Source organism: Lepisosteus oculatus, chromosome 15, assembly GCF_040954835.1.
Source record: "Lepisosteus oculatus isolate fLepOcu1 chromosome 15, fLepOcu1.hap2, whole genome shotgun sequence".
Lineage (NCBI taxonomy): Eukaryota > Metazoa > Chordata > Actinopteri > Semionotiformes > Lepisosteidae > Lepisosteus > Lepisosteus oculatus.
Genome location: NC_090710.1, coordinates 32601474 through 32628950, shown reverse-complemented (window position 1 = coordinate 32628950; position 27477 = coordinate 32601474). Strand labels below are relative to the sequence as shown.

At 40.8% G+C, this 27477-nt stretch overlaps 1 protein-coding gene across 1 annotated transcript in view; it reads left to right on the top strand.

Annotated features, from left to right (window-relative positions):
• Positions 1–27477, top strand: part of igsf3 (immunoglobulin superfamily, member 3) — a 105249-nt gene that overhangs the window by 52470 nt on the left and 25302 nt on the right. Inside the window, exons 3-6 of the mRNA XM_015364374.2 lie at positions 4314–4727; positions 8100–8486; positions 11438–11839; positions 15923–16327. Of these exons, the coding sequence (XP_015219860.2) occupies positions 4314–4727; positions 8100–8486; positions 11438–11839; positions 15923–16327 (1608 nt within the window). The remainder of the gene's footprint in view (positions 1–4313; positions 4728–8099; positions 8487–11437; positions 11840–15922; positions 16328–27477) is intronic.

Below are 27477 nucleotides of genomic sequence, written 5' to 3'. Positions count from 1 at the left end.
AGTTTTGGCTGAGATGTGGCAGCTTCTGAGCCGCAGAGGGAACGTCGGTGTTGCACTTGGAGCTGCTGTCTCCAGGGAGGGCTCTTCTACCTTCAGGGAATCTCTCCCACTGGAAATATTGACTAACGACTATGGAAAGACTTGACAGCAGATGCTTGCTTTTTATGGCCAGTAAAAACTATCATGTTATTTTCATTTAACCCCCCCCTTTGCGTTTAAAATGTTCATGTTTTAGAATTCAAAAGAACAATACCTAAATTTAATTTTCATGCCTTGTGTGTCTTATTTTATGAGTTGCAATTCCAGATGCATTGTACATTGTCTTAGACGGAGCAATGTGTTGATTTTAGATTGATTTGAAAACTCCGTGCAGACGCTCACGGCACCCTTGGGTAGTTCTCGTGCCACGCCAGTTGAAAAAGCCTGGTCTACAGGCTTTGTTTTGTGGCCTCCCTGGTCTCGGAATATATTCTAGAACTGGCACTCACTTGTGTATGGCATAGAGTATGGAGTATGGCAATGAAACACACTCCAGTCTCTGGGAAGACTGGGCGATGAAGGATCTGGTATCCTCCCTCTGAGAGGGCTGCTGTCGTATGCAGAAAGCTCTCTGGAAGGAATTGGGAAAGGACTTCAAACCTGTTGTGAGCCATATGCCTGCGAGATGTTTCTGTGGCACAGGTGGCGCTCTAGCAGTGGCCCAGCTGTCCCGGCCTCGTGCCTGACCAGTGGTGTGGACATGTAGCAGGAAGAACGATGCTTTTTTTCAGGCTGTATCTGCCACTGACCTCCAGTGGCTCTTTCTGGCACTTGAGTAAGACCAGCAGACCGCAAGCGTTGAGACAAATGCTGTGGTTCCTGAGAAAGCCGAGTGTGACTGCATCTATTTAAAGCTTGATGGGGGACATTCCATCTGCATTTCAACAATATCCTGCTCATGTTTCTGTAAATCTGAAATTCTAATCAGATGCTATTCAGGTTCTTACTCTTGATTTTAAGATTTTTGATCTTAAGGACTTTAGTATGTTCGCCTCCCCTAACAGGAGATTAATTTTAACTGTATTTAGCTCTAATGCATCCAAGTGTTTTCCACAGCACAGACACGTGAAAACACAGGTTTTTCCAGTCCTGTGCACAGAGAAGCTGAAACCCCCAGGTCTGGCAGGATCACCGTGTTCCCCTGAAGTCGAAAGTGTAGGTGTGATATTTCACTTCCTGCCAGTGACAAAGACTAGGGTTTCATGGGCGCTTTGTGAAGATCTAAGGGAAAAAAAAGGTCCCTTCCTGTACATTTGGTTAATGCTTATTCTCCTCTAACACAGGCCCTGCCACTTTCTATTCTTGTCCCTTCTCTAATGTAGTGGCTCTTTACAGATGAGCCTGAGTTTGAAATGTTTTAGTCAATAACAGTTTGTTGGAAGGGTGGACTGGGGAGCGTTTTCATGGTGAATGTGCACTAGCTACAATGAAGACGAGAAGTGTCTGCGGTCCTGTAGACTGGCGGATTCAGGCAGATTCTCTTCCGTCACACTGTTCCATAAAAGACCCCAGTGGAACGTTTCACACAGACAGCTCCTCCTGCATTAAAGGTGTTAGTATTAACATCACTGAGAGTACATGAAGATACAAGTAGAAAGACAAACAGCAAGTAAAAACTGTGTGAATTTCTGTGTAGAAAATACTACCAGATACCTTGAACAGCATTCCACAGTCATAAACAGATAAACTGAATAGGAACATGAACACAACTCTTGTGTTCTGTACAAAGCACAGGGCTCACATATAAAATACTAATGCCTTAAACAACATATTGTTTTTAATTTTTGTATGGTTTGTGATATTGGATTATGTATATTAAACAAATGGGTTTAAGGATTATTTGTGAATTCTGTATAGATAGCATATTTTTTTCCATAATTTCTTTCGGCACAGCAATTACAGAAAAGGGAGTGTGGTATTAATGTGCAGTTTATTCTACATACTAGTGTGACATTATCAGTTTCCCAGGGGTAGGGTTTCATGAGCTTGTTGTGAAAAGGGAAGCTGTTCAGATCTCTGCAGTTCCTCCTGTGGGAGGACTGGCAGGTGTTATCAGCAGTACAGTCACTGGTTTTGACCATTGAACCCCCTTCCTGTGCGCACCACACTGCAGTCTGCTGTTGAGCAGCTGCTCTGATCTTGTTTTACCAAGTGGTATGGAAATCTGAAGATCTGCACAGAGAGCTGCTGAGTAGCTGTTAGGATGTCAGTACATCCCACTGACACAAGTGGGGGTGTAGTCCAGTGTAAGGCACACAGTTAATCTCTTGACTGAAGCTTTGGTAAATAATAAAAGGACTGCTTTTGTCAGCAGAACTTTATCAATGGCAAAAAAGTGATAATGAGCTCAATGGAGAAGTCTGTTTCACGTAAATACCCCACTGCATTTCTAAACCATGGTTATTCTCACTAAAGATAAAGCTCATCTAGATGAGTATTTTTGCTTCTCATCTGTATTTGTTTAAAACTCTAATGACGTTTTCTCTTTGATGTCTCAACACTGTTAAGAAAGGTTTCCCATTCCTGTGACCTGTGAGCTGCAGGAGAGCTTGATTGACTGGGGTTGTTAACCTTTAAAATTACTTTAAAGCAAACAGCTTCTCCCATGGTGAGCACCCTGCTTTATAATACTGGGTTGTTGAGGAGAAGCTGGGGAGTCGTTTTTGGTTACCTTTTAAATGAATGAAAGGACAGAGCTTGGATGTGACCATGGATGAGTCTTAGAAGATTGTTGAAAACTGTCCATAACTGACAACTGGAAATGCTGTGGTCATGATGGATGTAAAGTCAAATTATTGCCTGTGGCATCACCCTGATTTTGTCATCTTCTACAAAAAAGTAGTCAGACTGTCATGAGACATGACAGTCATTTATAGTCATTCCCTTCAGACAGTCTAGAGTGAGTAATGTGTGATATATTGCCAAAAATTATTTTGGTGTGAAAGTTAACTTTATTTCCTTAATGCCCAACTGGATCTTCTTATTTCTTTTGGTTTTTGAATCTCTGTTTTTTTTTTCATGGTAGCTGTCTGGCTTTAGATAATATTGTACATTTACAGGTATTTCTTTGCTATAAAACGCAGTCAGTTTGCTTTATTTTATTCGTCATTGGCAACTGCTGTTCATTCTGCCTTTGTTAGTGTGGAGTGTATTCAAATATTTGGATTTGGAAGAATATACATTGTGTTTCCTCTTACCATCCCTTGCGGTCTCTTGCATAGATGATTGTTTAAGGTTTCAAACCACAGTTAGTCCCTTATAAACAGTGGTTCCAAAGGATTAAAATCCAGTATATAATCTGTATTTTTTTGCTTTGTTTTTTTTTTCTAGACTTTCTTAAATGTCGAGGCAGAATTATTCAAACCTGCAGGTTTGTACCTTTTAAAGGTAAAGTCCAGTTGGAAAAATCGTTAAGTTAGGAAATTTGAGCTCCACTGTAATTTTTTTTTATTTTGCTCTCACACACCTGCAACTGCATTGGTATAGATGGTTGGCATGAAGCCAAAGCCCAGTGATGAGCCTGACATCACAGGCTGCTTCTCAGGGATTATGCAATGTCTGAATTTTCTTCCACAATGCTTGTCATTGAGTCAGGCATGAGTCAGACCAGACTGTTTTTCACAAGATTATACAATCAGGGATCTAAGTCAAAGATGAGGGTTTCAGAGCAAAGATCTGCAGCGTCTTTGAAAATGCTTCATGTTTTGCATTCATTAAATGTTTTAAACAAAAGTTTTGGAGGAAGAACAGCAACCAAGTTCCTCTTCACAACTGGTGCTTGTAATCCTCCTTGACATCACTTCCTAAAATGGTGAAGGCCGTCTTTCTGCATCCCTGCTGCAACCCAACTCTTCGGGCCAAAGCTAACAATTGTGATCTGTTTACTGTTGTCTGGAATAGCTAAAAAAATGGGGAAAAAAAGATTAGAAAAAGTGTCTACGTTCTGAGCTGTTTTCTCTGCGTGTTAAGAGAGGTGACTAATGTAAACATGAGCCAGAGCATCTGGATTGAAGTTGTGTTGTCAAGCAAATTTCAAGGTCTTGTCTTACATCATTTTCAAAGGACAGTTCTACTCAGACGAAATTAGCTGTTGTATGTTATAATACTTGTTTAACATACTGCGGTAGCTTCAATACCATTTTTATGTAACGCTGCCGTGTGTATTGTCAGTTTGATGTGGCTTGAGATCAGCTGGTGGTATTCCAACATGATGTGAGCATCGGAGAGGGTGTTTTCAGCATCTTAAGTGCAGATCTTTGACTTTTGTCTTGCAGTCATTCCAGACACCCTGAGTGTCGTGTCTGCGGCCCAGACTGTTAACAAAGTGGAGGGGGACTCCCTGCAGCTGACCTGCGAGGTGTCCAAGCAGACCTCTCAGCACAGCCATGTCTCCGTGGCCTGGTTCCTGCTCGCCTCCGAGCAGAGCGCCCCCCAGGACGTCGTCAACCTGTCCAAGGACTTCGTGCTGCGCTCTGGGAGCCCCTACAAGCAGCGGTTCTCTTCCGGAGATGTGAGGCTGGACAAGACCAGCAGCACGGCCTACAGACTGAGCATCTACAAGCTGCAGCCCTCAGACCAGGGGGAGATCTACTGTGAGGCAGCTGAGTGGATCCAGGATCCCGACAGATCCTGGTTCGCCATGACTAGAAAGAAGTCGGAGAAAACAGTCGTCAACGTGCAGCCTACAGGTGTGTATGAGCCTTATCTCTGAAAGGGCGGCCGGTATGAGGTAACTGGTAGGGATAGGTATTGCGTGACAGAAGATGTAAATGGTTTAGCTTGAGTTTAAAATGTTCCAGATGTATTCTACATTTCTAAGACATCTCTCCTCTTAATTATCTTTGCTGCCACGGAGTAATACAGATCCTGCTGGTGTTTTCTGAAGTTTTGAGGATCCCTGTCCATGTATGGAGATCTGGTTAGTGGAGATTTACAATAAGAGGAGAGAAATGGGGCTCTTTATTGACCGGAGGTAATTAGGGGATACCATGACTGTTTTGCTCAGGTTTGTTTAAGGCCAATGGTTCTTTCTTATTTGTCTAAAAGGTGTAGATCGGTAAATGCTCTAAAAGCAGAACAGGCATTACAAAACGATTTGGGATCAGCTGGGACTTCGATGGCTGCTCCAAGTGAAAATCCGTGTAAACAAGTACTGAATATCAGTATAAATACAAAATTATTCATCTTTGTGCAAGATGGATTTCGAAACCTGTTTTGACCAATTTACATTTATTTACAGCAAAAGGTTTCACAGTAGGAGATCAAACAGATTCTGGTTCCAGTGTTGCATTAGAGTTACTTTTTGCTTAAAAGAGCTCTTGATCAACATGTCTAAACAAGACCAGTGTTAAGATTTTCTCACGGCTAAAATACAGCTTTGCGAATCTCTTGCTATGACAGCAGTGTAATTACTTTGCAGAATTTAACTGTGCTACTCATCCACATTTGATGAGAATTTGCTGTGACATTTCTGATCAAATATTCTTGAGAATCTCAGGTCTGGAGGAGGTCTGTATTAATTCTGGGCTTTATTAGACATTACTCTCTTGAGAACAGTTTGAGTCTTTGGAAAATTTCAAGGACATTTGCTTCACATCTGATTTCGAGTTACACAGAATGCAGATTATGGTGATTTACTTTAAACTATTCTCAGGACTTATATCAATATATCAAATCCTTGTTATATTAAGAAAAAAAACACTACTATTTGGTAAAAGCTGGTTCTTTGAATAAAGGTAAGGTATTAGAAAAATGTCAAATTTTGAATAAGAAAGCACTGCTATTTTGCAGTGTTACATAAATTAAAATTCATAAGGTATTCAGAATACTTTCAGTAAAAAAATATTTGCATTGCTCTCAAATACCCAGACAAAATCCAAACTGAATATGTGAGTGTTTAGTCTCCATTCACTCTGAAAAATGTATTTTTGTTTAAAGTGTGACATTTGTACCATGCTAAAAATGTAGTTTGTGGTTACAAGTCTTTCTCTCTTTTCCATTTAACTTTCGATCTCTTCTACAGTATGAGTTTGAGAGATTTTGAATTAGATTTCTTTCATAGATGTTTTTGTCCAAACAATTGAAATGTCACATTTCTCAAGAATTAAAGATCAAATGGAACTGACAGTGAAGGAGCAATTCTCATATCACAGCAAGATGGGTCATAGTAAAACATTGAAGTAAGTTAAATTGTTCAGAACATTTGCCTTTTTAAGTTTTAGTACATATGCGCACATTTCACAGAGATGTCTGTGCTCTCTATTGTCCTCTTTAATGTTACTTTTAAAACAGACCGGTGATGTTTTTTTCAAAGATAAAATTATTCGTCTGATCATGCTTTGGTGATAATTTATCCTGTTGAGAAAAGACCTGATAGATCAGATTTTAAATATTAATCAGAGACATCTTTAATGACTCAGTTATGGAAGTATCATAAAAATGATACTTATTAAATGTAAATATAGGCTAATCTCATACAGATTAGTATGAGAGAAATGGAATGTAGTTTTATTTTATTTTTAGAAGTTTATGAACGCTTGATGTTTGAATGCAGACATAGCCGTGGTTACTCTGAATCTCTAAAGTCTGCAAAATGATCCAGAACTGGAAAGCTCTCACTGGCCAAAGCCTAATATTTTTATTTAATCTTATTTCATCTCGATCCTCATTACATTTAAAGTTTTTCTCTAATATTACCGATTTGACAAAAATTGGAAAATGAATATAAAACATGTTTTTCCAAATAATGGGTTGCCATACAGGTAAACAACATTCAGTTCGGTCTTCTTATGTCTATTTATATATTTATACATGCATACACTGTAGATATATATCCAGACAGAGGTCTTCAGACGCACAAGACTTTTTGAAAGTTTTCATCTCAGATATACAGAAGAAACATAACGAACTCTCTGCTTCTTTCTCAGCATTCTCTGCTCTTCAACATGCTAAGTGATTTTGCCCTCCAAGCTAGCAATTCCCTGGTAAAATGACTTTTCTGACTGTGCACTTAACCGTTCATCGCTGGCGGCTGGATTTGATGAAAGCGTGTATCGCGCCGCGCGGATCCAAGGTGTCGAAACGGACCTGACCTTGTAAACGGGCGGATTGCTGTGCAGCAGCGGAGCGCCCCGAGTCAACCGTTTGTCGCAGATTGCTCTGCGGAGCCGGGCCAGGGAATAAGCACAGTATTAAGCAGTGATGTTTGTTTTGTGTGGGATGCCAGTGATTGGCAGCACCCTGTGTGATGCCCTGAACATGCTGGACACAGTCTTTCCAGAGAGAACTATATTGCTGAACTTCTGTTGGGTACCAATGTCGGTTTCTTCTTCAGCATTGATTTAACTCTGATTCTTGAATCTTTTGCTGAGCCCCTCCCTTATTGGCAGTAACCAGGCGAGAGACCAGCTCGTGTGATTGACGTTGAATAGCTCCAGAGGAGTCTATACTAGGCTCTGCCCTATGTAGTTGATCTTGAAACCTGATGTTTCCATGAACCTGTGATAATGCCACAATATTTGCAACAGAAACTCTTTTGCGAGTCCCCCAGCCGTGTTTCAGTGATCCTTCATTGTCATACTTTCCATAAGAGATAATGGGTCTGAATGACTTCACCGATTGCTCCGCAATGGATGAATGAGTGGCAGCAATCACATGAGTAAAGGTCTGCTTTTTATTGCATCCTTCCCCGAACACAAATTTAGAAATCCCCAAACGTTTGGTATAAGTAGTCTTCAGGCTTAACTGATGCAATTTTCCAACACAAATGTCGATTTTATTAATGAGTAAGAGAACAGTTTTATCTCATGTCAGGATTCGCAGTCCATTCAAGGGCTTCCAGTGAGGCCATGTGCTTGACTGTGATTTCACCAGAACTGGGTCTCTGAGGGACGGGACTGTGTGTGGGCGATGGGCTGACCCGGTTGGCCACGGTCACACCCAATGATCGTCTTTAATTGCAGTACAAAAGTAAATGAGACCTTCCCCACAGAATCGGAAAAAAAACTCCTCTTCATCCTGCGGAGATTCCTGATGCAGTCTGCCTGTCTCCCTCCCCACAGACAAGGATTTCAGCATTCAGCTCAACACGGAGAGGCGCGCCTACACCGCGGGGGAGCCCCTGGAGCTGCGGTGCAACATCGACGCGCAGGGCGTCCCCGACCGCTTCTTCTCCGTGTCGTGGGTGTTCAGCAGCTCTCCCGTGGCCCTCGTGGGGCCCAATGCTGTCCCCGTGCTCAGCGGGGACTACGTCCAGCGGGAAGCGGCGGGCCAGTTGACCGTGCGGAAGGACGGCGACTCCGTCTACCTGCTGAAGATCCAGCGGCTGCAGCCGGAGGACAGCGGGAAGTACATCTGCCGGGTGACCGAGAGGGAGAAGACGGCCACCGGGGACTTCATCGACAAGAGCAAGCGGTCGAGGAACGTCCAGATCTCCGTCCAGCCGCTGAGTGAGTAACGCTGCCGGAGACGGGGTCAGGGGCGCCGATTTCCACCTAGAGATAAGATCAGATCACTTTATTAGGAGTTTGTCTTTTCACGGACCCCAGCTTGCTCTCCATGAGGCACACAGGCAGTGGGAGAGAAGCTGGGGGTCAGAGCGCAGGGTCAGCCATTGTACAGCACCCCTGGAGCAGTCGAGGTGAAGGGCCTTGCTCAGGGGCCCAACAGAGTAGGATTCCTCTGCCGGCTGCGGGATACGAACTGGCAACCTTCCAGCCACATGCACAGATCCTGAGCCACAGAGCCACCGCTCCGCAATGCATCACTAACAATCATTAACCTGTTGTTCTTTTCACGTAGGGAGGTGCAGCTTTGATGTAGCTTGTGCATGTTGGCAGTGAGATGAGTGTTGTTTCTTCAGCCGTTTTAATGCACTTGGCCTTAGGAAGCTATTTAGGATTGAAATATCTGATGATTTTTAAATGTTCCGTTTTCATTCATTTTTGTTTTATTAATGCAAAATGAATCATCATTATTGTTTTATTTCTGAGACCTTTCTGAGGGACTAAAAGAGCAGTACAGTATCACTGGGCTTGGCTTGCACAGAACGATAAAGAAGGAGAAGAAAAAAAAAGCACAGCAAATCTGGTCAAATTTCTTTGCGAATATATGTTATCAAGATCGGTTACTCTGCATTGTTAAATGCAATACTTTTTAATTGATGTGGCTATGGCTTTTTAAGTTATTCAAATCTCCAACTGGATCCAGGTCTAGATTATAGATTTTTAGTTGACTTGCTAATAGGTACATTTATACAGCAAAACATAGGTGTATGGGGAAATGATGAACAATTAAATAATACATTTGCATAAATACGAAAATGTGCTATATGTCTTTAATATGTTAATTCATATAGTTGTATGTATATAGTTTAGTCTCATAGCCAGTTTTATTTTTTACTAGTATCAGATGTTTTTGTTGCAGGTGAATACAATTAATTTAAGTATGCATAAAAATGAATGCTATAATGCGGCCGTTCCTCTAGGCTGTCATTTGTACTTTGCAGCAAATCCCTGGACTGGATTAATGTATTCTGGTTCAGTGGGAAGTGAACGGTCAGGCTTGAAGGTTAAATTATAGGACCCGACCTGAGTTAAAGCATCTCGATGAGCATCAGATTAATGTCATCTCATCTGATATCCCACACTTATCCCAACACCGGCCGGGGGTCTGCAAACACATCGCACTGCAGGTACAACAGTTAAGATTTGATCAGTAGAAATTCCCTGAACGACATTTTCTCGTTTTTATAAACATTCTCTCATTGGGCAAAATATGATAATTACTAAGGCACTCAAAAGGTCGTGTAGCTTCTGAGAATGTTTAAACAAAAGTGCTTTACAGAACATTAAGGTAAGCATGGAATCAGGGCTACTCATCTAGAATTTCATTGATGTTTCAAACTACCATTTTCATTGAAGCTAATATTCATGCTGTAACATTTCTGGCTGTGGCATTTTCCATTATTTTCCATAGTTTTTAGTCATGTTTTTTGCTGGTCTTTCATAACACTGTCTTGTGACAGAGTGATAAAGTCCCAATATTCCCTTCTTTGTGTGAAAGTCTGGCCTTCTCTGCCTCTGTTTCTCACATTGATATAAGGAGGGAAGTGTTGGTTTTAAATCAGTTTTATCACATAAGTGTTATGAACATAGGCTACATGTTTTTGAAAGATAATTTGGTTCCAGACTCAGAAACTAATGTTAAAAAAGAAGGAACTTTTACAGTGGAAGCATGAAGGTTAGTGTATTCCCCAGCAGTTGTGACTTCTTTTCTCGTGCTAATTGTGACTTTTTTATCAATCCATCTTACAGAATTGCTCAGATTCACTCATAATTATGTTTAAAAAAAAATCCTAAATGTGCATACATTTTGAAAGCAAGCTCTTTAAGACGATGTTTGACAACCTTTCATTTTTCATGACATTCAGAAAACATGTACTGTACGTATTGAATTCTAACAATATTAATTATATATCTGGTGAAGCAATTAGAAAATAAATTATTGAAGTTATGTTTTTCAGTGATGAGCTTCTAACACACTTCCTCTAAAACAGATAATTGGAGTTGGAAGTAATATTGAATGAATTGCACATAACAGAAATAACAATATGGTATAGTGGCTGCTGTTTACAAATCATGTAACATCTGTTTGTATCATTGACTACCTACTACCTTATGCTCTGCTTTAAGAAAGATGACACACAATTTGAAAATAAGTAGCTGTCACATCCAGTAAGATCAATGTCATTTTTTTGTCTTTAACTTGGCATTTGTCTAGAAAGTACAACCACTGCTTGAAATTATTTAAAATGCTGAGGGAGCCCAGATCATATTTTTTGGCCAAGAAAGTTTGAGTTAATGCATCTAAATCTAAATTTCTGCTTTTAGTCAAAAGTTTATTACTGTTATTTGCTTTCAGGTCCATATTTCAAATTCTTGTCTCATTATTTGCCTGTTCCGCCTTAAACTGCTACAGCCGTTTGTAATCTGACAAATGAGCATTTCATCTTGGCTGTTTAACTTTTATTTTCTAATGTGATTTTAGAGTAGAGCTTATAGTACTTCTAGCTAAGCTTAAATCAATTAGATAAATGCCTTTTGTTTTTAACCTTAGGTTGGTACAAAAATGTTTATTCATCACAGTGCATAACCATTGATTTACTGACCAATTTGTTTTAGATGTGAAAATGCATGTTTTCTGTATGGACATTAAAACAGCTGAATGAACGATAACAAAAATGAGTGTTAAACACTTATCAGTTGCACACCAAAATGTCTCGAATTTAAGCCAACACACCACCTTATTGTGACCTTTTACAAGGACTTATCAGCGCACGTGTATCTGCGGTTTTTAAATGTAGTAAGGGTCCCCCTTTCGCTTTCATTGCCTTCTGCAGGAAGTAACATCACTGTCTCCGTGTCCAGCAACTCCACCAATGTAATAGAAGGAGACGCCATTCACTTCACCTGCTCTGTGCGGTCCACCGTGGACAAGGAGGGGAGCCTGTCCTTCTCCTGGCAGCTGGTGGACAAGCAGGGCTCCACGCAGGACATCGCGGCCGTGGACCAGATCGGCACCGTTCGGCCGGGGCCGTCATACCGCGAGCGCAGCAGCTACGGCGAGATCCGGGTGGAGAGGGTGCGGTCAGACACCTTCACCCTCTCGGTGTACAACACCCTTCCCAAGGACGAGGGCCAGTACAAGTGCGGTGTGGCGGAGTGGGTTTCCAGACCCGACGGGTCCTGGGAAAAGATCGGAGAGAAGTCGGCCGGGAAGCTTGTAACTGTCACTGCGGTCGGTAAGTTCTCTTCCACATGTTTCGTTTTTCTCGTTCATTGCTAGCTCACATTTCACCCTTGCGAGAGCCGCTGCAGTAATCCCCTGCAGCTGTTTTAGAGTCCTTCCTTTGCCTCTCAGGATAGGCTTCAGCCACGGAAAGCAGCGCGGAGGGGAAGCGCTGCCTGCTGCCTCTGTGAGAGAGCGCCTCCGTTCACACCCTGACACGCTCTCACTCTCAGCCCTGCTGAGCTGTTGTGGCAGCTCTGTGGACGGTATATATTCAGATATCACCGTGAGATCAAAATTAAAACCAATATGTAGATGTGCACAGCAAGGGTCTGCAACGGTTGTGAAATGATTTCCTGTCTGTTCCTTGGCGCTTCCTTAAATTGTGGTCTCATGTGTTTGCTCTGTGGCTCGTTCACACCCGGCACACTGGGATGCCTATTAATACCTCCTTCAGTGAGGAATGGGAACCCCAGTCTTCAGAAACGCACAGCAGCTCATTAACAACCCAAGTATGTTATGTACAGCAGTTTAGAAGCACTTCTCTTTCACTGCAGGTAATTTAAAATTCTTTATGCTGGTAAGTGCACTCATGTCCCTGGGGTCTTTTTTTCTCAATTGTATTCTAAGATTACAAATAAAAAAAACAACAAAGATGGGTAAAGCTCCATCCTGTTATTTTTAGGATTGAGCCCATTTTTATTTGTGTCATGCCAAACATGATCTTTTTTATATTTACTACAGGCAAATGTCTCTAGAGGCTCAGCTTTACAAAATTCTGAGCTGCTGAGTATATTAGGGGTTCTTTTTTCATAAACTGCATAGCATTACAAGTGCCCTTTTAAATAAATTATCAGAAAAATAATAGCGTATATACAGCCTGCTCCTGCTGCATTCACTGCTTTCATTTTTTACATGGTGACAGACTTGCAGCTGTATATGCTGCAGTATTTTAACAGATTTGTGTTGTTCGTGCAGGTCTTATCAGTTGGAGAAAAGAGACTTGAACAGGTGTAATCACTTTATATCTGAAGCTTGCTGTTTAATATGTTTGATGTATCAGAGTTTGTAATGAACGTGTCTTCAGACAAGGCTAGATTTTTTATGAAGGGAAGTCTGGAAGAGGTCAGAAGACCAAACCTATTGGATACTGCAGGGGCACCATGGTTAGCATTGCTGCCTCGTAGCTCTGATGCCCAGGGTTCAATTCTGGACCTGGGGGGCTGTCTGTGTGGAGTTTGTATGTTCTCCCCGTGTCTGCATGGGTTTCCTCTGGGTGCTCTGGTTTCCGCCCACAGTCTAAAAGCATAATGTAGTCTTCCGGTGTCCCGTCCAGGATCTGTCTGCCCTTCCCCGTGCCCGTGACTTCCCGGGATAGGCCCCGGCTCCCCCATGACCCTGAACTGGAAGAACGGACGCATGGAATGAGCAGATGCAGTCCCAATCGCTTTGTTGACAAGCTCCTTTAGAAATAGCTCAGTGTGGGATTTTGTGGGTGTCAGAAGCCCCACGTGTTGGCGTTAACACGTTTTTTATTTGGAGGAGAACAGAACGTTCTGTGCAGATTTTCTCACAGGCTGGACTACAGAGCCTTTGAACAAAGTGTCACTTGATGAAAGTGTACAGTACTGTATCAGTACTGCTGAGATCATTTATTTTGTCAGAAGGCAGTTCAAGAAAATCCTAAACCCTGTCAGGAACTTGGCTTGAATTATACACAGGAATCCTCTTTCTCTATCAGATCTGGGAACTTCAGCTGTTATTCCCCCCGGTGGAACCAGGGTTGCAGCAGCAAGCTGGCTGTTCTCTCATCATATAGCAAGAAATCTGTGATTTCAGATCCATTCTGCCTGCTAATTGCTGTGTTCCTAACAGGCCTAAACACCTAAAGAACAAATGGGTTAGCACAAACCTAACTAAAATTATAGCCATGGCTGAATATTTGTTTGGGCCTAGATCTTGTGAAATTGTTTTCAAATTCAATCTCATTAAATAATTTGATTGTGCACCACATGTTCCCATCCCACCTTGCAGAAGTAGCTGTATTTCTTACCGTGCCTGTATAAAAGCAAAGAAAATGGTTTCGATGTCATGGAACGACAGAGTACTGTTTGAAATGTATAGAGAAGCAGCTTGCAAGCAGGAGCCGAAAAGTGAATGCCCCAAGCGTTTTGCAGAACAGTATTTTGAGTTCACGTTGTTTGAATCAGAAATCCTGTCTCTGCACCTGGTTTACATCACAGACCTCAGATGGCTTCACAAAGAAGGCAGGATGAGGACAGGGAGGGGTGTGGAGCTCTGGCTGGTACATGATACATTTCTAGTCCAGCTTCATGAGCTCCTGCAAGCCAGCTAGAGTATATACAGTACAGTTCACTGTCCTTAACTGGGTGTCAAAAGAAAATTCAATGCAGGAGCTATTGCAGCTCGTTCAGTTTAGGCTACAGGATGAGTGTCCAATTAAGGGAGAAACACACATGCCACTGTTTGTGGCAGCCTCTCTGGTGCTTGATTTGTGGATTATATTAAAGCACCAGGGGCCTCGCAGAAGTGGCACAGAGCTTTCAGTCCTCACCTTCTTTGTTGTTGTATAATAGCAGGACTTGAAGCCATTTGACAAAGCCAGCGGCTGAGTTGGGTGCATTAAGATACTTGCTCAGGTTCTCAGAAGGTGCTTTTCCAAGGGTCACTGGCAACAGAGGCTGCAGGCAAAATCTCCCTGTACTTCAGACTTCAATTTGAAAAACTATTGGGTTTATAAAAAAGTATTTTTAGGTCAGATATGAAAGTTTCTAGTTAATGGCTGTAGATAATCATAGTAATCATAATAATCATAATAAATGTGCTGAACATTTAATGGAGAATCATCTTTATAGAAAACAAATTTGTCACAAGACATCTGGCACAAGCATCACATTTACCAACAGGTTTTACTTAATCGCAGCTTTCTGTGCTTTCTGTTTCTTTTCTCTCTTTTCCTCTCTTCCTGTGCAATATAGTGTTTTTATTTTAGGCAGAATAAGTTATCTGTATTCAAGACTGATAGCAATTAAAATAAAGACATCTACTGTCGGAAGAGATTAACAAATTGCAACTGGCTGCTAAACTAATGGTTCTCTTAATCTGCTTAGGTATTTTGCTGTGTGATGAATGAATTGGTTTGTGTGCTTTAGGTCACCTTGCCCCTGTTATTGCCCCTTTCTAAACTGAAAATGTAGCAAAGGATTTTCGTAGAGAAGATCGGTAACATCTTTACACCCTACAGCCTCAGCCTGGTATATTTTAATGAGGGAAAGTGAAGAGATTTGTGCTTGAATAGATCTGCGCTCCAAACAGAAGCTGCCAAAATCCGAGCCATCCCTATCTTCACACCAAGGCCTAGAATATGAAAGCCGGGTGTACCTATATTCCACAGCACATGCAGCAGCAAGACATCATAACCTGTATTTGTTTAAAATTTTTAATATACAAGTTTCTGTAATCTCATTAATTATTTTTCCAAATGTCTATGCACACAAATGTCTATGATGGTTTTGTGTTAGTAGGCTACATGGCCTAAAGAGCCAAAATAAAACAGCCTTTTCCTACAGTGTACACTGCCAGCATACTCCCAAGAGAAAGCTTGTAGTAAGTCAGATTTTTCAGCATCATTAAGACAAATGAGTGAATATGGATGAACAGAAGAACTGCTGAAGTTCTAATGAATCCCTGACTTATCTCTTAGAGCATCTCAAGATGATGCTTCAGAGCCAGAAATCATTGGAGGGATAATCTGTCTTAATCACTTAATGACAAGTGGCTTCAAGGAATTAGTGTAAATTATTATTTAAACATTTTAACTATATTTTAAATTCTCAGGGAATGTGCTGGAAGTATCTTTATAAAATCTGTTGTGTTTTTCACGGCAGCTTTTTAAGGAGACGACGTATAGTTTTAGTGTTCTTTGAAAGAAGTTTATAAAGTGGTTTATACTTGAAAACATTTGTGAAACTTGAAGCTCTGGGCTTTTCCCGGCGGTCATGTCGAACGGGACGGAAATGCGGTGACTACCGCATCGGAGTACTCACACTGCGATTTTGTTCTCTTAAACCCGCAGAATCCATGTTCTCCATCGTGGCCTCTTCTCGGACTCCAAGCGTGACCTACAACGATTCCTTTGACCTGCAGTGCATCGTCAAGCCCCGCTACAACCGCCTGGTGCCCGTCTCCGTGACCTGGCGCTTCCAGCCCGCCAACGGCACCGAGTTCCGCGACCTGGTCACCTTCACCCGCGACGGCACCCTGCAGTGGGGGGGGCAGCTGTCCGGTTTCGGCACCAGGACCACCATCGACAAGTCGGCCTCCAGCAGCAACTTCCGCCTCGGCGTGAGCCGGGCCAGCAGGCGGGAGTCGGGCACGTACCAGTGCTCCGCCGAGCTGTGGAGGAAGAACTACGACGGCACCTGGGCCAGAGTGACCAATCGCACCTCCAACCCGCTGGGCATCACGGTGATGAAGCCTGGTAAGTTCAGGAATTACGCCTAGGATGCGTTTAAAGACATGAGGACTTGGGAGCTGGCTGGTTCTCTTCAGTGGATAAGGTCACAGTGGTGATTGCTTGATGCCCCAGGCAAGAGACCAGGGTGCCTCACGGAACATGTTATTCTGTAACAGCAGTTTGATTTGACATAGGCTTTTGAAAAATGATGACACGATTCTTAACAGATCAGAAGATTAAAAAGAAAACAAAAGCCCAAATGCTGTGTATTCTTTGGTTATGACTTCCTGTTCTTTTTTATTTTGGGATTTTGATTATTCCTGTTGGGGCCCAAATCCGTCAGTGCCCTGTGCACATAATATCAGAATCTAATGAGATTGAGGCTGTTGATAGAAGGGTGTCAACAATGAAGCCAGAAAATTGTTACTTAGCGTGTATTTAACTGAGAAATTCACATTGCGCATTCCTGTTTCTTTAAGTAATGGATGTGCACTCGTACATTTTCACAATCCCTTTATTGTACCTGTGTTCATTTTCTGCTGTGGCTTACAGCTTGAAATACCTGTTCACAAGACGGCGTGTATGAAATGTGTGTTACTCTTTTAATTTAGAGTGAGTGTTCAAAGTTTTTTTTTTAATAAAATTGAATGCCCGTGCCTTATTGTGTGCTATGCTTCAAAATGCTGTAATCATCTCCGAATTGGTCATGAAGAGGGGGAAAAATGAGGCAATGATCTGACTAAAATAGGTACTTCATCCCATTCAAGTAGTGAAGCACCTTTGTTGGCTGTGAGAGGTGATCTTTAACTGTTATCTCCAGGAAGATGGACATTAGCAACGGTGCACATATTTTTCAATCAAATGTAAGGGTCTCATATGACAAATGGAAGTACACTAAAACATTTAATACAACAAATGATCATATTTTCTATTAAAAACCCACTATGGGAGAAAAATGCATCATTTTAAGCACTCCTGAGAAACGTGATTGGTAGTATTAACCTCTTGAAAAGCCCTGTCCCACTCATGAAGGAGGTATAGTTACTGTGATTAAATTAGGCCTAGATAACAACAAACACGGGCCCACTTGTCAATCACATTACAGACCCAGTGCTTAATGACTCCAGTAAATGAAGGGAAAATAAAAAGGTAAAAAAGGAGAAACCTCAAGCAAACAATGGAAGAGCTTGATTTAAAGTTTGTGATTAGCAAATGGGTTGAAGTTTTGCTTTAATACAAGCCTACAGTAGGTCATGCCAATGGGAAAGGGCAGTCTGTTATAAAAAAAGAAATTTGTATTTTTTATGTTAATGTGAACCGTTAACTTAAAAAAAACAACTGAACTCACAAGGTGTGAATCTGGGCTGCTTCTTTGCCATAATAAGGCTGAACGTGCCCCATCACGTCAGGCTTTAAAGACCTGAAAGATGGTTATCCGGAAACGGTGCTTCATCCTAAGGGTCACAACCTCTACTTAGCACATGTAAGCAGTGATCTTCACCACACCCAGGGTCTGAGTCAGGCATGCTGCCCTTCCTGATCTGTATCGATGATTTTAAATTCTGTCTAGAAAGCTGACTAGTTAAATCTGCAGATGATACAGAACTAGAGGGAGGGGCAGAAAGAAATAATGACGGGAGTTACAAAATCACAGATTGGATAGACACATGACAAATATAATTATCACTTATCAGTCCACACAGGTTGTAGGAACATGCAGTACTTTACATGTAAGGCATGAGTGATTCACAGCTGCATGCAAATACGACATGAAAGGGCTTTCTGTGTGTGTATACAGATTCTTCTTTGTCCTTATCCCATCCAGTATTAAAGCAGATGGATCATTTCTGTTTTTAGCAAAGTTGGAATTTAAATCTAGGGAAGTTATGCTCAAGCTTAACAATACACTAAGTAACACCTCGAAGGAGTATTGTGGTCCCTTTTGGCCGCCAGACTGCAAAAAGGATATACATTTTAGAAAGATTTCAATAGTCTTTCCTGGTCTCAGGGAACTGTCATATGCAGCCCAGTTATGAACCATTTATCTATTCAGGCTACAATAAAGGAAATGTAGAGGTTTGATTCAAGTACACTAGAACATAAGAGTATCGATGGGCTCAGTCTGTTTTGCTCATAGCAGAGCTATAGAGGTCTGGAACTGGCTTCCCAGCAGAGTGGTTGGGGCCCGAACGCTGGGTCCCTCCGAGAAGCACCGGGACACAATTTTAAATTCACTTACCTGCCGAACAACTCCGAGCGCAGGAAGGGCCACATGACCGCCCCTCGTCTTTCTTATTTTCCCAGCTACCGCGCCCTGTACGTGCTTTTGGTTTATGACTCTGTGTGCAGTTTAACTGGGTTTTTTGTGTTGTTTCATATTCCCCCTACGCCCTTCTCCTTCCTTATTCCTTATTCCTCACCTCGTGCTTCCGCCTGCTGCCCCCTCCTTTCTTGTTCATTAATTGCTGTCGAGCTGTCAAGAGCCACCGCGTAGGCCAGACCAGGGCTGCTGCGTCTGAGTTCATTTCCTCCTAATGGCATTGAGTGGAGACAATGAGCCGGTAATATATTCCCTCTGTACTGATACACTTCCCAACACGAGCGGAGTAATTAGGGGAGAGTGAGGGAGAGCTCATTTAATCCGGTCCCTCGGGACAGCCGGGAGAAGGCTCCTGGACAAGCGAACGCTGCCGACTCCGCGCAGTTCAGCAATAAAAGAGATCATCGGCGTTGACTCGTTTAGCCTGTTGTATTGAGCTATCCTGCAGATTCAATGCCTTAACGACCACGTTAATGTCTTGAAGTGATTTTCAGTGAACTCCAAGGTGTCATTTAAATGGAAAGTGTTACCTGGTATCAGTGCCCTTACAGTTTGCCAAAAAAGTGACCGTCTCTCTTTGACATTTCCAAGTGGTTGGGAAAAAGGTTAATAGGTTGTATTTTGTCTGTAATCTCTTTTCTTATTTGTGGAATTATTTTTTTTCTTTTTTCTATTACATTTAGTAGACCGTCAGACACAACTTAGAAAAGCTCAAAGCCAAGTATGAGGAGGTGTGATGGAGATGCTCTTGAGTACCCTGTAGGGGAAAGTGCTGCTGGAGGAGTAGAGCATGCTAAATACCACGTGTCATGATAGGTTTTGAGAAGCGTTAACGCTTGTTTTTCAGTGGATTTCTTACTGTAATAACTAATTACAGTACACTTGTGTTGGAATTTTCAAAAGTTAAAAGGAGGTAATGAGTTTTCTGAAATTTCTGTTATTCAAACTCGTATTGCATTGTCTTAATCAAGTCGGTAATCATTATCTTGTGTTTTGTGTTCTTGACGGCAAAATTAAAAACAAAATAATTTCTATGAGGTCTTTGCTCATACTAGAGACAGAACATATAATACAGATGTTGGTACAACACAAATGAGACTTCAGACTACCAGAATGCTGTATATCGGAAAAACAATGAACTTATACTGTATGTGTTCTGCCTTTTAAAGACAAGGTTGTGTTGTATTTCAGTTTTTTGCCCCAAACTGATTAAAATCAAGTAGTGCCAAATCTTTGAATTTGACTGAATACTCCTGAGCTGGCTTGCTGTACTGTCTGTCTTTGTAGCGAAAAATTCATATGCTTACAGCAGGTGCTGGGAAGAAGTTAAGTCTAACTCTAGAATTGGCTGCAGCTTAGGACTGAGCTTCTGGGAGCTCAGTGCGTTAAAGATTCAGAAGGCTTTTATATGCCAATCCTGAATTGACTTCTACAGCTGCCATTACAATTGTCTTTTTCAAGTGGAGCTTTGAAACAGAGCTCCTGTCTCTGGCCATGACGATAAACAGCAAGCCTCGGACTTTGTGTGAGCTAGGCCGAAATATCAATCCCATGACCTCCAGTTCCAAAACAATTCCTTTTATCCAGTTTGAGATGTCATGCTAGCTGGGCGTATCCCGAAGAACACATCAGGCCAGCCTTTTGCTCTAAATGAATCTTATTCACTGAAGAGTAAAAAAGTATTAATTGTAGAGGGAAGATTTGCAATACTTTTTTTTAAAATAACCACTTTATGCAACCCGCCTGATGCAAGTTCACACTTCTAAGGTCTGTTTGAATGCGTACTCTGTATTACACTTCACCACACATTCAAAACCACCTTTTGTTTCTTTTGTTCCTTTCATATAACAGTCAGTAAACTAAACAGAAGAGTCAGTTAATAATCTAATTGGAAATGGCACAAGCTGAATTGCATTGCGGCTTAAGCAGCTTTGTTTAGATGCACAGCTGTTAACTAATTCTGTTAAACTAATTTCAGAAGCCCCTCGTTAATTGCCTTTTGACCTGTGCTTTATTGCATCTCTGGAGTTTTAATGCAATATTAATGCAATAATCATGCAGGTGGAATAACTTCAGTTGCATTCATTTTTGTTACGTTTTCTATGTAGTCTACAGAACTGAGACAGTCCCTTCGGAATGTTATTGGCCAGTGTAATTGTTCAAAGCTCACTAGTGAAAATGAACCTGTCTGTATTCCTTATAATATTCAATGCTCCCTGGTTTTCCTGCAGACGGTGGTGGATCTTGTGCACTGTGCAGTGCAGTTAGTGTAAGTTCCTCACACATTGTCAATGGAGCAATTTACAACGTTTCTGCTGACTGTTCTGTTCATCAGTGATCTATACAAGTTAGACAGAGAGAATCACGCAGCCTTTTCATTTTCAGATTTTCTGGGCCATCCCTTCCTGTTACTGGGATACAGGCCACGCGGGAGAGCCTTGCACTCTGACAGCCTGAGAGCCTCCCCTAGTGTAGATATTTGTTGTCTCCTCATAAAGTGTGAAGCCTACACAGTGTGTTATGGCAGCAGTTTATCAGCGTCTTTATCAGCAACTACAGCGTCAGTAGACCTTGTTCGGTGTGTTTAGAAAACCTTACGGTCACTATTACAAACTAAAATAAAATCCAAAATGTTTTTTCTACAATAAATCAAAACTTAATTTATTCATACAATTAGTGGCCATGGTTATGCAGTACTTTGCACGGTTCTTTACAATTGCTTATAATTCTTCATTTGTAATTCTCAATAAATTAGCCTTCCATGGAAATTATTTTAAAAACTTGATACCCACTGAACAAATCTGATGTGAAGCACATGACAGCATCCCATATACAAACCTTTTTTTAATTGAAAATGTGGTTTAAATATTATTGCTTTTTATACAGTGACAATAATACATATACAGTTTTGCTTGCATAGTTCATATCCATACAAAGCAGCTACTGAGTTGCCTACAGAATCTTCTTAATGTCAAATTGTTTAATTAACTATTTATTTTCCTTAAACACAATTTAATAAATTCAGATTAATTTTGAATCTACTCTACAATGTTGCAGTTATTATCAGTGTCACTGAGAACTCTGTTTCAGCAGAAGATCTTTCATTTGTGTGCTATGTATGCGTAGTATTCAGTTTATATTCTGTATATGTGAACTGTGTTTTCTCGCGAACACGGAACATGAACCGTATTTTTTAATGAATGGGGTATCTGGCATTGTGGATAGCCCAGGTGCCATTGCTCCAAGTCAAGTATTTCATATTCTGAGGAAACAGGACCTTTCATGATAAAGTGCTTGCTGCAGCTGAAGTTCTGGACAGCTGCACACACTGGCTTGAGGTAGACAAGAGTTATATTTGTTACTTTTTGGAAGTACAAAATCTGCTAGAACGTGAGAGATTTGTCTTTTTAATTGCCCAAACAAAGTGATTTGTTTGAAGAATTAAAACGATAAATCCCTCATGCTCTAACCAGTTTTGATAGATCAGCATTATATCTTCCTCCAGGTGCAGCACAGGCCTTTATCCCCTATCGTGATCAGTCTGGGAATCGACTTCTCATTCTTCACAATCTGCTGGCCGCTGTGAACTTTCCTGATGTGCGGCTCACTTTCCCTGTCCCCGAGGCTGATGGCAAGAGAATTTGCCACACGCTTGCCACCTCCAATGACCCAGATACCGCCACCTTTTTCTTTCTGCTGCCTACCAAGTTAAACCTGACAAATAGCTCTGTCTGTCCCTTGGCCAGGGAACAATGAAGTGAGGAAAAACCCTCAGCCCTTAATGTAAGGCAGTGGGTGTGCACTTTATATAATAGACTGTTCAAGAACCATAGGGTTTGTCATTATAATAGAGCAGTCTTGAATAAATATGTGGCACTCTGATCTTTTTAGACGAACAGTAATTTCAGATATATTTCAACACGAGGTGCTTGTTTTCTGGAGTTAATAAACACTTAGGCTCCTCCTGAAAGAATCTCATCTCGTAGATGTGATAGATAATAACAAAGTTGTAAAATCTACTAGTTAATAATAATATAAACGTTCATTATAGATTGTAATTTTTTTTAAAGAAGAAATTATGTTGAAGGCTTTTTTTTAAGCAAAAAGGAACTGAAAGCACTATGGTACCTTTACAAAAGAACCATTCTGAAAAACACGAAAACAAAGAACAGAGAATTTATTTAGGAAATAATACTGGGTGCATAGTATTAGTAGCTTGACGGTTTATTCCAGACCTTCACTTCTGAGCTCCAAGCACTGTCACTTCTGTTTCTTAATTTTGTTCCCATTCTGTTCCCCTGACACATACTGTGCTGTATATACAGTTTAAACTGTAGGGCTGTTGATGCAATTGTAAAAAACTTGCCCATTAAATAAGTAATAGTAATTAAATATACTATGATAATTAGTACCAGGGTGGTAAAATGGGTTCAGTGCCTTTCAAAAGTATGTAGATCCTTTCTATGGTGTCCCATTTTGTGAAATTACGAAAAATCTACTGTATATGCATCATTTAGACTTAATATTTTAATCAAAACCTGAGGCCTGAAACTGAAGTCTTCTGTCCAGAGAAAGTGTTACTCAATGTCCTTTTAACAAGTTCAAGATGACTGTTGCATACTGTAAGAAGTAGCGATTAAAATCTGCTCTGGCAGAGATTCTCATGTTGTCTTATTTTTTATATAAAGATACTTTGCAGTAAGTGACCCTTGAACTCAATATTTAGTTGAAGCACCTTTGACAGCAATTACAGCTACAAGTCTTATTGGGTAAGTCTCTGCTGACTTCGCACAATATATCAGGACACATTTTGCTCCTTCTTCGTGGCAGATGTGTGCAAGCTCTCTCAACTTGCTTGGAGACTGCTTACAGACAGCAGTATTCTTTAGCCACTCAGTGTGACTTTCACCTTGTGCTTTGGGTCATTCTCCTGCTGAAAGGTGAGTTTTCATTCCCGTTTTAGATCTTTAAGAGACCAAAGCACGTTTTCCTTTAAGATCTGCCTGCACTTTGCTCCGTCTGTGTTCCTGTCGGTTTTGGCAAATGTCTCGGCCCCTGTTGATGAGAGGCAACCCCAGAGCCTAACGCTGCCAGCACCGTACACCATGCATGACGTTAGGAATGGTGTTGGGTGGTGTGCTGTCAACTTTGGTTGTTTGAAGTTGATGTATCTTTTTGCACTTAGACCAGAATGTTCCAGTTCCATCTTATCTGACCACAAAACACAGTTTTGCCTCATGACTCTCATATCACTCATATATGTTGTTGTAAGCGCTGTGCAGAGTTGGAGTTTTTTTTTCAGTAATGGTTTCTTTCCTGCCACTCCACCATACAGACCAGCTTTGACTCATTTCCTCCCATCTCAGCCACTGAACTGAAGTGTTGGCCTCACAGTACCCTCCCAGTGTCTGGGCAGCACAATAAACACAATAAATTAGTAAGCGTTGATGCCTTTCACCAGCTTTTTCCCTGAGTTGTTTTGAAAGCTCCTTAGTCTGAAAGCTTGAATCTTTGCTTGAAATTCACTGCCCGACTTACAGAGACAGTTGTATTTCACATACAGTAGACATGTGGAATAATGTGAACCACTATTATTGTAGAAAAAAAGAGGTCACTCGGTAATTGTGTAGCTAATTAAGGTTAATTAAGGTTGTACTTAAATTAATTAAGCACTGCAACAAGCAGTGGGTTTGAACACTTATGCAACCATGTCTTTTTTATTTTTTATTTAATGTCAATTATTTACATTTTGTTTTTTAATTTGTAAAGTTGGTTGTATATATAACAGATATCAATTGCTACTTCACAATAGACTGCAGTAATTAAAGCAACAAAATGTGAAAATTGTGCTAGTGATTGAATACTTTCGTAAGGCAATGTATATAGATAAATAGGTAAATAGGTAAAGGTAAACATATTTATAGATAAATAAGTGTTTGCTCAAGGAATACGGAAGGAAGGGAAATATTTGTTAGACTGTTGTCTGTTTTACAGTTGATGCTGTAAGAGATTACTGATCTGAGACCACGTATGTCTTGTTCTTATGCTACTGTAAATTAAAGTAATTGATGCAGAATAAGTCAGTAGATTTTAAAGAAATCTGTTTTGCCCTTCTCTAGTTTCCGCTGATTAACAGCTGCATGGACAACAGAAAAAAGAGTAGAAACCTTTCAGTACAGTTCAACAAAGAGGATGTCAGAAGAGGCAGCAACAAATAAATGGGGCTGCTTTTGCGTTCAAAGGCAGCCTAGCACAGAATAGTGTAGCCTGTTGCTTTATACAGCCACCATCTTCTATTGCATTTGCTGCTCCTGGGAGAAATTCTCTTCCTGCAGTTTTCCCGAGCCCCTGTGACTCTCGCGCTGCACAAGTTCACAAGGACTGCGTCAGCTCGCGTCTAGTCATCTTCCTTTTCATCTCGTCAGATGATTTGCCTGGAGCTTCCTTGTGTTCTACTGGAGTTATTTTTTTTAGCAAGAGCCTGTCACGCACACAGATCTTTCACATTCGTCTGCAGAAAAGCGGGAGCCAAATTCATTGAACTCAATTAAGGTCTCCTCAAGATCTCTGTGACACCCTTCTTTAATCTTCAGCTGAAGTTTGTTTTTTCTGCGCACGGCCTGCGTCAGTTGGCAACAGTACCCCCACTAAAGCGCCTTGTTCTACTCTTCTGCAGATCTGAATGTAACACCTGGCTTTTTGTCTTAGCAGTAAGTTTTAAATTTAAACGTTTTCACTCTTATTTGCTCAACATTCACCCTTATCCTGGGTGTATGACCTGACTTACTGTATGAACTGCTAAATTACAAGATGTAGTTCAAAATTAAATACTATGTATGCAAAGAGTATTATTTTCCCTCTTCAATCATATTTTACTCATGAGTCCTATCTATTGATTACATCTATGTTTACTCCGAAGTCCACCCCATACACAAAAGTAGACATCTGCAACATTTGATTCCAAGACAACTGTTTTAAATTATTTCATTTTAGTATTCATTTTAGTATCTAATACTTGAGAAAAGACATATTCCTGACTTTTAACAATACAATTGGCACATAGTACATATATCACTAAATTAGTATTTCCATCTGGGTCAATTGCAGAAATACGCTAAACACATTTTAGAGGTGGTAACAAGGGCAGACTTAACAACATGCTGATCAGTGTATTCTTTTAAAACCTCTTATGGCTAGCTCACTTTTCAAAAATGGGTAAAATTAAGAATATAAAGGCTAATTTTCAGCATGCCTGTTATATCATTGAAATACATTAAATAATGATACCAGAGATAGCTGCTCAATATTTATGAAGTGATTTCCCAAATTAACTCTGTGGCTGAGATTTAGAAGAAAAGGCCTAATCTCCGTGGTAACAGTAATGAGGGCCTGAGAAGCACATCTGAGCCCACAGACCAAGATATTTATCATGTTCTGTCACAGTGGATGAAGGGGAATTCAGGAGAGGAAAATGTGTGTACTCGTTAGATTGGTCCAAGGTGTACATTAACATAAAAAAGGTTTTCTTTCTCTGTACAGTGTATCATTTGTTGAAATATGAAAAGGAGTGAAGAATTTAACACTGCTTGCAAAATTTATGAGCACTCCTATTAGAAGCTAGTGATCTTTTTGTCTTCTTCTAATGTACTCAGTGTGTTTTTCTGATGTTTACAAGCATGGAAAAGGAATTTGTGTCACACTATTAGTGTTTAGATTATCTGGCTAGCAGTGTACCGTAGTGTCTCTAATTATGATAAATTGTATCTAGTGTATGGCCTTCAGTGTTAGAATGGAGATGGACCTTTCAAATTTCCTTGCTGCCGGGACGTAACCTTTTTATCTTTCAACTGAAGAGGGATGCTGTTGGCTTCACTTCATAAGACTTAATCTGTACATCTTATTTTTTAATTTGGAAAGTTGATTTTGTAAATAATCTAAAAACTACAGTATAAACTGGGGGGCATTAAACACATCATGTCAAATTTGCCAAATGAGAATAAAATACATGTTGATTTAAGTTTTAATAAGCAGCATGGATTTTAAATAACCCTGCTGCACATACTATGTGACACATTAATGTTCAAACTGCTATCAAATCAGAGGGGATTATTACCAAAGGAGCACATATTTATTCCATGAACACCTCCATCTCCAATATCCTCAATGTGCTTCTACTAATATGAACACCTGACGTAGCACTGTCATTATTTCTCATTGATTCCCTCTGTCTTTCTCTGGGTAATCATGTTTTCTCGCCAAGAAGAGTTCAGCAAGTGTACAGACTATGCGCACGATTTCTCTCAGAAGAGCTCTGTTGGGTTCCTGCGCAACAGCCCGTTCCAGAAGTGATATCACCCCGCCTGAAACCTAGAAAGTACAGAGATTTGGGTAATGGACCTGGCATTTTGGTGTAGCGTAGTTCCCCTCTATCCAGGGAGTGGCACTGTGTCAAGACTCTGACCAGCCCTCTGATCAAATGCTGGCAAAGGCAGAGCAGGGAAACACAGAGCAACAGTCTACGTGCCAGGTCAACAGTTGTGCAATGCCAAAAAAGTCAGACACACGTTTGCAGCACCTTCAGGTAAAACATACTTCTCTCAAACGGTGTCTTATATAGAGGAACTGCAGTCCCAGTTTCTCAGACTGGCTATTACATTTTGTTAACAATCTAAATTCATTTAGGTTATAGAAAAAAAATTACAAATTTTGAATTAAGCACAAAATCGTGAACTTCTAATATATTATATATAAGTACTATGTCACCATGCTGTCGCAAACTCGCATTTGAGTTCCCACGAATTGCGACATGATTCGGCGATTCCTGCTCACTAGTTTCCGTAATGATTAATGTACT